Consider the following 12,218-nt stretch of genomic DNA (forward strand, 5'->3'; position numbering starts at 1 on the left):
AAAAATCCTGACCTCCTTCCCTAGACTGCAGGTACCAACAGCAAATCACGTCTGTTCCAGTCACCTCTCACTCGCCTCTTTTACACTCATATACAACCTATGTTCCCTCTTCAAGAGAAATGCAGGTGTCTGAACTGCCTTGGGATAATGACAACCAAAGATTATGCATTTTGGTGTAAGCTTCAAAACAGTCATGAAGTAATCTAACATATAGGGAACAATTCCCTAACCTTTTTTTTGAACTGACAGAGGAAAAATCACGCTTTTCCTTTGCTGTGTAAACAGGTAATTTTTTCTAAATCCTGCTCAGTTTTGTTTACACAATGACAGCACAAGAAACCAGAGGAATCAAAAAAGAAGTTTTGAAGTATCCTCTGTTAAAATCAGAAAAGTAAGGCACACTCACCTTGCTCTCTGTAAGTTCATAAATTTTCTGGCTGACATACGTGACTTCAGGCTTTGGCTCATTGTACACAGCCCTTCTAGAAATATTTTTATTGGGTTTTGAAAGTCTTAAGGTGCTTCCTTCAAGTCGCACATAGACTGAGTGAGTCAACGTAGCATGGTATGTTTCTGGATCATAATTATAAATTTCATTCATCCATCCCTAGAGAAGAAAACACTCATTAACAGGCTTTTAAGCTGCTGAGAAAAAAAAAAAAAAAGTACAGCATGTACATAAAAGTTCAAAAGTTGTAAGTAATTATCCAAGCTTTTGCCAAACTCATGTCACTTACTGCACAAATAAATACAACAGAGCAGTAAATACAGTAAATGAGGTAGCACCAAACTGACAGAGCAGGAGGTGAGGACTGTATCCCGAGCACACAATCTGGTTTTCTGGGCTAGTCGTTCTGCGTGAGCAGCAGTGCTCTCTCTCTTCACCTTTCTGAAATGCTGTGAGATTTGGAGACGCGGGCTTGCCGGGAAAAGCCACAAGCCAGCCACAAGGCATGGACATGCTGCAGAGCGCTTTGTGCTGTCTGCTTACACAAAGCACGGACATTTTAATCGCCAACAATCAAGGCAGAGCAAACAGCCTGCTGATAGACAATGCTGACTTTTCATCGCCAACAATCATGGACTACAATGGAGTTTGCTTTAACACACCACCGCTGTTCAACATTGTTTAACATGTTGTGTAGCTGCACTGTTACAACACACAAGTCATACATGTGGATTAAATTCTATTTATTTCTGTGAAGTAAAAAAAAAAAAACACAAAAACACACAGAAAACAATGAACAAACCCTGCTGTGACCAGGCTGTAGGTATGGGGTTCTAACCACAGATGGGATGTTACCCCTAACATCTGGTTACAGGAAGCACAAGATAACTGGGGCAGAACACAAGCCTGAATACTCATTCAGAGAAGACAAATCTTCCTTCTCTTAACCCGCCAAACAACATACTTTGATAATGACTTCTACCTGCACATCCAAACCTTAATTCTGCAGACTCAGTGTTCATTAACACCAACACACAGTGAAAGAGGTGGACTTCAACAGACGTTGAAGTGAAGAGCATGAAGTGAAATGGCATCTTCACCCACACCTCGGTGCTGCTGGCAGGTGGCAGAATGGGGAACTGAACGTGCGATCGGGCATGCTTCAAAACAGCAGCAAAGTTCTAGCTACATGCAAAACATCCCAGTATTACTGCCGCATTTTAACTTCTTCAATAAGTTTCCACCCACACACTAAAAAGCAAAATTTATTGTAATGCTCATTTGCTCCAGTGCCATACAATTCCTCAAAGCAGACAGCATGCCCTGTTGTAGATGCCATAGTAACAGTGGCATCTATGTTTTGCTTACTCCACCATCTAGTTCTATTTTCACTGTAAATCCAAAAAAAACTCCTAGATCAATTATCATTCTTTTTATGTTCAGGAAAGATTAAGTCATTCATCTCTGCTCAGCTCCAAGCTGTCTCTTTATTAACAGCAATATCAATACTTGCTCTCTGAAGAAGCTTTGTGTCTGATTGTTTGCTTACACTGGGTTATATACAACAACCATATAGGAAACACAACGCATTAGGAAGGGTTTTCTATAAACCATCAAGGTTCTGCACAGCACGGCTGCTGTTTGTTTGAGCATATCCTATTTCCTTCCTAGAAATTATTAGTCAAGACATCTTTGAGCAGACAGCAATTAACTTTCAGCCAGGAACTCCAGCTGGACTTACTGAAGCACAAGGACATCAAGTGACTTGCCTAGAGCCACTATGAGCCATCCGCTCTGTGCAGAACTGAAACATCCATATGGCTGGCAGACCTCTGGAGATCCTCCCACCTGCCCCCCAGATCAGATCTCTCAGCTATTTCTAGCTCAGACAACAAAATCTGGAGGCCTGCGGCCAGGCAAATGCACAGAGGAAAGTTTGTTGCCTTAAAAATTTGCCACCCCCTCCTGCAATGAAGTTCTACTGAAAAGGACACAAATGGCACAAAGAGGAAGGAATGCACAGAAGGGGCTCTTACTATGAAGCTTAGCCACACAAGCCACTTTTATAACTGTAATAAGCTATAATGTTATTTTCAGTAGGAGGGTTGGAAACCTCCCTGTATGTATGGTACCCAAAAAGGAAGGGGAAAATACCCCAAAGTTTCTTTAACATCCTGCATGAGATGGAAGCAGCTGAGCTCTCCAACACCAGCACTTGAGCTGAGCAGAGGACGTGTAGCACGAAGACAACACCCAATTTACACATCGTTCTCGACTACCACAGCACCATATCAAGAAGTGAAAACCCATCAAAATCCAAAGCTTGAAAGATGAAAAGCTGGGATTTGAGACAAGATGAACACCTTTGCACACGCATCAGATGCACAAACATCGCTAGGGTTTCCCAGTAGCTATACAGCTCTTCTCCAAGACCTTTATAGTCACCTTTGATTTTCCCTCTCCAACGTCTATTAAGATGGCTTAAGTCCCATCTGCAATAAAAAGGAGCAAGGCACTGCCTTCAGTGACTTAACCAGGTTCAGTGAATGTCCTGTAGGAAAGGGGGTTGAACTGATACAGCATGTCATCCACTACGCCAGCACCCGTCCTATCCGGCTTCCTGCTGTTACAGTGCCAGTACCAGCCTTTCTGCCAGAAGATTTCCTGACACTACATAATTAAACAGCACTCTTGAGGATTCTCTGCCTCCTTAGTGTGTAAATTCTCCCTTCTGTTTTGGCATTTGGGAGCCCTGGAAATTCCCACCTGCTTTTCTGATCCCTGCCAGGCGCCCACGCCTTCCACTTCAAGCAAATGGAGCAGCTCTATCATCTGCCAAACACACAGTTCTCCCCACTGCTGCCTCCCCTGCTCACTGAACTTAACCAACCAAGTGCTGCTCCTCACAGCACGCCCCTGGTAGTTAGCTCTGAAGAACCACTTCAAGACTCAATGACAACTTCCAGCTGCCTAAGGCACAGAGTTCAAAACCTAGGACCAATGCGAAGTAAATGCAGTTCCTGCCTTAAACAGCAACCTGCGGGGTGATTTCTATACAAGGAGATGACTGCTTCACACATTTGAGGCATGGATCTAAAAAAAAAGATACAGGACATTAAATCGGGGGGGTTTCCTTCTTCCAGACAGCAACTTGTCAACAGTCAGTATGAAAGAGATCCTGCATTATTACAAGCCCTCCCTATACAGTTTCCTAATTTTGAAGGATGGGATCTTTCCATTCAACTTCCAAGTTGTTTTGTAACACGCAGAAACATAGTATGGCTAGAGGGGAATGCTAATAACTCAACAAGTGATGTTCACTGTTAATGAATATGAAAACACGGGCCAGACGCAGCAATATTTGTCCCATCCATCTAACAGTGTTAAGGGGGATGACACCATCTGCCTTCTCATTTTCAGCATTCTTCATTTTTGTACAGTAAATTCTTTCACTTAGAATAAAAAAAACATTTTGCTAAGGTTATCTAAGAAGCTTCCAAATTCATTCCAAGTCCTCATATTTTAAGAATAATTTAACAGAAATGCACCCATCCCTCTCTTTGCAAAAACAAATTGAAATGAAAGCACCACAATCCAAATAAGCCATTTTGCAATGCCTCTAAACAGAGAAGTTATGTTATCATAATGTACCAGCAATGGGCAAATTTTCCCAAACTACTGAAGCAACAATGGATTTCCTTGTGTAGGAGAGGAGAGACTGTATGATGTTTTTTTCATCCCAGCAAAGTTGTTAAAAATAAGAAATTTAGTAATTCAGGGAGGACAATGACCACAGTCATATGCTAGTCCGCAGCTGCTTGCCCTTTACACTGGTCCTGTGATCTCCAGTTGTAAAGGTCAGCAGTTGCTGCGAATTCACAGCCGAAACTAGGCGAAAGTGCCTCCCGCTCAGTTTAGTAGCTAACCTGAAAGAAGCAGCTGGTTAAAATATTGGGAGGCAGGGCTTTTATAACAAAGGTCATGGATATCAGTAAAAAACACAGACGCACTAACAGGATCTGGCCCCATTGTTAGAAAGTGGAAACTGAAATTCTGGCTTTCAAATGGCACTAAGTCATCTGTCAGAGCAGCGCCACCAACTACTGCAGCCCTCCGGGGAACGCAGGCGGCTCTGCAATGCCAGCGCCCCCATAAAATGCCTTGAAAAGGTCTAAAACATCTCACTTTTCTGCTTTCATACCTCTAGGCTGCAAATTGTTCAAATTGCAGTCCGACAGAGTAATTCATGTGACTAAGCAGGGCAGAGTCAGGCCCTGTATCAGCCTATTTCAGGTTATTTAGTTGAAGGCCTCAGGCACACTACAGCCTCAGCCAAGTGGGAAGAGCGGGGAGAATCGCAAAAGGCAGCCTTACACAGGGCCTGGGGACACAGACCAGGTCTGCCAGGGAATAACACACACCTGAAGCCCCTTATTGCTATGATATATCCAAAAACATACATAAAAGTACCTGCCAACTTCACAGTAAGAGCCCAAGTCTGGATATAACTGCCCCCAGAGCTTCTTAGTGATATTAACAGATTACTTATCAGTCAGTATCATTAAACATCACCACCAAATGCTCCAGCATGGAAATTCAGATGTTTTTCAGACCAATGAAATCACACTAATTATGTGAGTCTCTCCTATTACCACTATTTTACAACAACGCAATAGTATTTTGCTTGATAAATGGGGCAGAACACAATGCACAATTTGAGCTTCTGCTGACGTGGAATAAAAGGTATAAGACGGGCACAAGTTTCCACCGCCTTAACTGAAAAATACATTTGTCTGCCAGAGGCAACTCAAACATGAAATCCCTCAAGTGATACTCAGGAACAGTATGCTGGTAAAAAGCTTTCTCTTTCTGCACAGCCGGGGTGCTAAATGCAGGCACTGCCAACGCGGTCTTCTCCTGAAAGTTCTTCCTAATGGAAAAGGTAAATTTATCATTTCCATTTCAGCTGTTACTTAAAACCTTTTGTATCAGCCAGCACAACACAAGGGAACATGCATTTTGAAACGCCAATAAGGAAGTCAGAAAAGCCTAATGCATTATAAAATAAAATCAGCAAACTGTGGACAAAGGCAGAAAAAAATAAAAGGCAAGGGAAGCTAGAGAACTGAGTACCACGGGAATGAAAGGGCAAGAAAATAAGCACTGAAACGGGCATTTTCTGGTCTTGTTCTCCCCCACTATCAAAGTCATTAGAATGAAATAAACATAACAAGCATACAAACTGGGGAAAAAAAGGAACTTTGACTCCAATCAACTGAAGCACACACTAACCACCACAGTGTTTTATTCTTTCGTATTGCAAAGGAACAATTTGCAGGGAGAAAGCACTCATGTTCAGGTATTCTGGCAATTGTTGAGGGGAATTTTCCACCTGATCTTGAAATTCAAGGAAAACACAAACTTCTCAGACAATATTTACATGGGAGAGTGTGCGCACATACCTGTGCAAAAATAGCTTGACAGCACTTGGGCAGAATCCCAACTTTTAGAGCCCTGCAAAGGGATCTTGCTTACAGCTTTTGTCATACTGGCACGAAAGCAGTTCAGGCCAGAATACAAGACTAACAACTTCTTAAGAAAGCATCTTCACGCAAGAGTATCGAGTTTGATTTTCCCATATCCGTGTGAGTTTTGTTAAAGATTAAATCTTTCTCCCATTTTGCAGAGGATCTAAACCACCCATTGCTCATTTTGACAGAGAAAAATTGAAAATACTTGTACGAAGGAGGAATAACTTGGGATCTCCTAAATCATATTATATTGTTCCATTGCAATATGGGTACTGCGCTGTTTTTTAAACTCCTGAACGATCAAAAAGCCCTTTTATAGGTCTTTACATATTAAAGACAATTACTTTGTGTTCACAAGCACAAAAAATACTCATCAGGTCACACAAAACAGTAATCTACATTCATACAAACTCCTCTACTCAGTGCATTCCTTGCCTGTAGCCATCCCTTCAAACATATCTCCTGGATAAAAGCATTAAAACATAGTTTAAAGGTTCCTGCTAACATCTCAAAGATCTGGCTTAGTAGCAGCCAATGATTACCGGGATCTTTACCAGCTTTCACGTTATCAGGGCAAATTCATACGGAGGGTCTCAGCACCCAATTAAAAAGGACAGAACTGAAAATTTATTAAGATTGGTACGTGTAAGCAGAGGGTATATCAAATGGGCAGAGAGGAGCGTTCAGTCTGCATTCACAACAACAAATTAAAGACTACAACTCATTCCAGTCAAGAAAATTAAAGAACACCAAGACAGCATCAGGGCTAAGCATGCAACTGCTGCCTGTACCCAGCAAAAACTGGCTCTTATACCCCATTGCTCCAACTTTTCAGTTACCTAAAGATACACGAGATTTATTATTAACACACAAACTACAGATTCTACAGCATATAACCAATATCACATGGATTTCAGTCCATGCAACCTTTGTGTTGTCACACTACTGAAGGTGCACCTCCAGAAAGCGCAGGATGGATTTAATATTTACACAAATACAAGAAAGCATTCAAAAAAACTCAGAGAAACAAACGATACCAAGTGAAAGCTGTGCAACTATCATTTTGAAATTCTCCTCTTAAACATTAGAAACTAGCATGTGCTTTACCGTCTATTTTTTCTCATTAGGAGAATATTATTTTAATCCATCAGAGATGTAGATAGGAGAGGTAGGACGGGAGCAAGGAAGAAACACAAAGCACCTCACGCAACTAGAGTGGTTGTACAGATCACAACTAGACAGACAGCAACGTGCCAGACACATGGAAGCAACAGCAACTCACAGAGTCTGGACAAGAGGAGATGGGGAACGGCCAAGGGGAGGGAGAAGAAATTTTTTAAGAGCTTCATTTAGAAGCCAGCTTTCAAGCACACATTATACTGAAATGTAATCCAGATTATACAGTACAACATCCAGGATATCATCGTGCAGAGCCAGAGACATCATAACATGCAAATACGCCCCTTTCATTACTCGTTCCTCCTCCCATTCTAATCAGCTACTGTTTGTGGAGAATCTGTATGCTCTCCGACAATCTGTGCTTTATGTGAATGCAGCACTCTTGGAGCTTCTCAGACCGAATGGACAAGACAAACTATTGCCTAGACAGTAAAATACCCCAGGAACAGAATACATCTCCCAAAATACTGCTTCAAGCACTAATGTTATTTTACACACTGAACTCTGACACTACTTACTCTCGGTATTTGACTGGGATCATTTCAAATCCATCACCAAAACAACTTTCTCTTTTAGTTTTGAAGCAATTCTGTTTTTCTGCTAATCCTTAAGGACACCGAAATCTTACATTTTCTTGGATACTAAACCATTTTAGTATCTGCCTGCCAAAGCCACGTGAACCTGAAACAATACTCTAACCACAGTTGGTGATAATTCAGCTCACTCACACCTTTAGAATATCTGGTTTACTGCTTTGACACAAAATAATGCATAGTGATAAAATGCCATGACCTCACCTTCAGTATTTCAGGTTCTTTGATGTCCAGAGCTCCTGTATTCCACTGCTTTTTCATACTTCCATGCAATTTGAGATATTCGTGAGTACGTGGAATAAGCAGCCAAATCACACAGACAGCTGTCATAAATCCAAGGGCCATTCCAAACAAGAGTCCACTTAAGTAGCCAGGGAGAGGGATAATAAAGTAAGCATAGACTAACAGTGTTAAGAAGTATAAAGTTTTCACTGGTATTTTAGGTTGTTGCACATCCAGACTAGTTTCATCTTCACTACTGAGCATAGTACCGTTTTCCTCAGTCATCTCAGGATCGAGCAAAGTTTCAGTAGGTTTATCAGTTTTGCTTTCATCCTCTATCAAGGAAAAGTCTTCAGAATAAAGTTCACAAAACTCCTCATCCTCTCTGCTTGCTAGTGCAGACAATGAACATTTTTCAAGTACGAGTGAAGTTTTCGAACTCACGTCCTTCGTGTTTGCAGACTGAGAGCTTTTGGTCTCTGCCTCTTTTGTGTGTTCCTCGGCTGTTTTTGACTGTTCGTTCTTACTCAGGTTAGAGTCACTACCATAGAAGTCCCCTTCAGAATCACATTCTTCTTCCTTAATGCTGTAGTTGTTATTGCTTTCCAAATGGCCATTCAAACTGGAAAGGTTTGAGAGTTCTGAAGCACTTGAAGATAAGGCTTTGGGCCTGTGGCTACTACTTTCATCACCCATTATTTTACTGAGCAGCTGAAAAGGCTCACAGATGACTTCAGAAAGGCGTCTTTTAGTGTCTTCAATTTTAGCCTCCATTTCAGGTACTTTAAAAAAGGAACGAGTGTCAGAGGGAGATGTTAATGGAGATGAGGGGGCAGTTTTAGAATCACCACCTGTAGCTCGAGGTTGAGTGAACTGTTTGAACAGATGCAAGTTCAGTTTTGAGTCTGGCGGTCTGTAAGACACAGCTTCAGATTCTTGTTTAGAAGTGTCCGTAGACAGAGATTTCACTAAGGTTTTCATTAACTGTCTATGTCTCATCGGTGGGGTTGGTTCTTTTGGTTCCACATCTGTTGAAAGGGACTTGACTAAACCCTTAAAAGGTTTTGAACTAGAAACTGTGGACGATGCACTAGAGCAGACAACTGATCTGGAAGGAGATGAGGATGGGGAAGACGACAAGCTGGCTTTCTGTTCCACAGATGGTGACGCACCTGGTAAGCTAGACGTGTGACATGAATGTGATGAGGGAGACAGGACTAGTGGCACTGCACTGAATACGTGAGATGCAGAAGGAGAATCCAGCAGCTTTACACTGTCTGCCGTTGGCAGAACTGCAGGTGATGAGGACAGTAGAGATGCAGAGTTGGCCATGTTAAGCGAGGTAGCTGGACCAGAAAAATCATGGCCGGTATGCTCAAAGCAGAGGTCTTCCTTGGCTTCAAGTGCTGTTACAATGCTTTGGTCATCTAGTTCCTCATCAAAAAATTCTTTAAACTCCTCTTCCTCCTCTTCTTCCTCCTTCCCAAATGCAGAGAAATGAATAGTGATGGTTTCTCGGGAGACAGATCGTTGGACCTGCACTTTTGGTGCTGACTGCTTTGAGGACATTTCACCAGTTTTCTCTGCATGGCTACTGTTCTGACTTGTCATTGCAGGTCCCAGAGACGTGTCTGAGTCTGTGAAGAAAATGTAAAACTATGTTAAATTTTTTATTTTCCTCTCAAGCACCCATAGTTTCAAGCGTTAAGCCAAACACAAGAGAGGTTACATGCAACAGGTCACTGTTTTAGAAAACTAAAACACTCTGAACATTTTTATCTCAGTGGGTTTAAAATTGTCTAGTCAAATTATAGCCCGTTACTAAAGAAATGGACTGTAGATACATTTATTACATTCTTACAGCAAAACTGCTAGCAACAAAAGGACACTCAGTAGAGGAAATGTTCTCACTGATAGAACATCACTTTTTGAAAATGCTGATCTCTGACCAGTTCGGTGCACGTCAGCTGTTTTTACAATAGATAAACTAATATACCCACATTGTACATCAGTTATAGCTACACAGTATTTCAAGCATTTTATCGACCCCTGAAAGTGGACTTAGACTACATTTTCATGTAAAGCAGATAGGCAAGTCAAGGTACTGGTGACCATACTCAAAGATGGACCAGGAATTAAAAGATTAGCTCTGCCCTTCTGGCTGTGAAGCAGCACTTTATCTCCATTGTCAAGACAGCAAGTTTACCACATTAGTAACTGAATTATTTTTCAGGAGCTGTTAAAATGCTGTAATCAAACTGTCACACTGAATTAACGAGAGGCCTTTGCTGATGTTTAAAGAGCTGTTCAGAAGAATGATTATGTAGTGGTGAAGAGATGTGCCCTTCACAAACAGCAGAGGTATTGAAGATTGCATTATCCAGCAAGCCAGTGCCACCTGTTTGTCATCACCTTTCCACTAAAGGTTGTAGCCCTTTACAGCCACTAGTGGAGTTGTTCATGTAAACACTTCTTATGCTGTCAGTAAAATGAGCTGGGTTAAACATTTTATAATAACAGATCTTTGCTAACTGGCTCATCCAGTCACACTGGATCAGAAGACAGTATCTATCCACAACTTCCTACTCAGCATGGTTTTCCTTTTTATGGCTCCTAAATTGTTGACTAGTTGATTTCTTGCTTCTTCTAGCACTTGCATGCTTTCCAGTAAGGTTATACAGAAGGAGTTGGCTTCTGTACTGCAAACCCTTCAAAAAGTTAGTTTTGGTTTTGATTCAGTTCTGCTACATCCATCAGGGAGGCAGCAGGGGCACAAACAAGAATAAGCTTTCAGAACCCAGTCACACTTTCGCTTGCCACCTAAAGAGACAAAATTCTGCCTCAAGATCAGATTCTGGCTCCCAGCTTTTACTGTGGAACTGTTCTGCCACTGATGAAGATGTTCCTCCGGCCCACTTACGACTCAACAGATCGTCAGCTTCCTGCCACTTCTGTGGGTCAAGTAGTTGCTTGACAGTAAGAACTGTCAGTTATTCAGAAGTTTAGAGATATTACACATATGACCAATAAATGCATAACTCAGTGAATTCTAAAGTTAGTGAGAAACCTAAGTCTTCCATTTCCTGGCTGGACCAGCACACCTGGGATCCGCCAGCACACACAGCCCACGCTTCCTATAGACACAGCTCCATTTCACGTCGGTCAGACAGCAGACTTCTTTTTAAAGACAAATGAACCAAGTTTATTTTGGGGAGTTAAAAAAAAAAAAAAAAAAAAAAAAAAAACACCACAACACTGGACAAGATACTCCATTTCTATTTGCCTAATGCTGGATCATCAGCTCTTGCATGTCTCTAGCATTTTGTGCTAGTGGTGAAACCGCAGCACTGGCAAATCAAAATTCTGAAAGGACAAAAAATACTCACACGTCTTCCAGGTGATTCTGCCATTACAACACTACACACTACGGAAGGAGGAAAAAACACACACTCTAGGCTTGCACTTGCATATGATGCTACTGCCATCGGCACAAAATGGCTGACCCTTTCTTTTTTGCCCCCGCTCAGAAGAGTACTAATGTGTTACTTTTAAATCAGATACAAATTCACTGTTTTGCTTTGATCTTTAGCACACTACGTTTACACTGTACAGTTAATTACCTTGTGTTTAAACACCAGTTGCCATGCTGTGCTAATGCAGTGCTAATTACCTGAAACAGATGAAGTTTACTTCAGATTTTGCTGCTTCCTGAACAAGCAAGATTGTTTTACATCATGATTAACTAGTTATCGCAGAAAGGAAGGAAATTCTTTGTTAGACAATATTTCTCTACCCTTAAACATGTTTCCATAACATGAATTATGTCTTATGAAAGCACATACTTAAATCAACACCATCAACAGGGCAGCAGGAGAAAACTAACATAACCCAACCACACTTGCACTCTGACATCCTCAGCCCATGACTGAGAGGGGGGAAGTGTAGCATCCAATGCCCTCAACAGCTGGTCCAAGTGGCATTTCAGTTGAGGAGAGTGGTTTGCAGGAATGACCACTTCTATTTGGGCAAATAAGTGATTTTTAACCTTGTGTGATCTTGCTGGTACTTTATAAATCAACCCTCATTGCTTCCACTTTTGATTATCCCTCAGTTCCTTCCCGAGCTCTTTAAAAGTGCTGCCTCCTGCCCACGGTCCCAGCAGCCCTTCTGAAGGGGCACAACTCCAAACCGACCATTTGCAGATCACAGATACAGGAATGTATTTTGCCATTGATCCTTCTTTTT

The 12,218-nt window shown here is 41.6% G+C and overlaps 1 protein-coding gene across 8 annotated transcripts in view; it reads right to left on the minus strand.

Moving 5' to 3' along the window:
* The window catches only part of TEX2 (testis expressed 2), a 61,981-nt gene that overhangs the window by 17,157 nt on the left and 32,606 nt on the right, over nucleotides 1-12,218 (minus strand). For 7 of the 8 annotated variants that reach the window (XM_072025560.1, XM_072025559.1, XM_027471634.3 and 4 more), the window contains exons 2-3: nucleotides 7,956-9,610; nucleotides 407-607 (exon numbers count right to left, since the gene is read on the minus strand). In XM_072025560.1, coding sequence (XP_071881661.1) covers nucleotides 407-607; nucleotides 7,956-9,584 — 1,830 coding nt within the window. In that variant the 5' untranslated portion in view covers nucleotides 9,585-9,610. Of the gene's footprint in view, nucleotides 1-406; nucleotides 608-7,955; nucleotides 9,611-11,593; nucleotides 11,633-12,218 lie in introns of those variants that run through there. The other variant, XM_005012291.6, reaches the window with a different exon arrangement.

This window comes from Anas platyrhynchos, chromosome 19 (assembly GCF_047663525.1).
Source record: "Anas platyrhynchos isolate ZD024472 breed Pekin duck chromosome 19, IASCAAS_PekinDuck_T2T, whole genome shotgun sequence".
Taxonomy (NCBI): domain Eukaryota; kingdom Metazoa; phylum Chordata; class Aves; order Anseriformes; family Anatidae; genus Anas; species Anas platyrhynchos.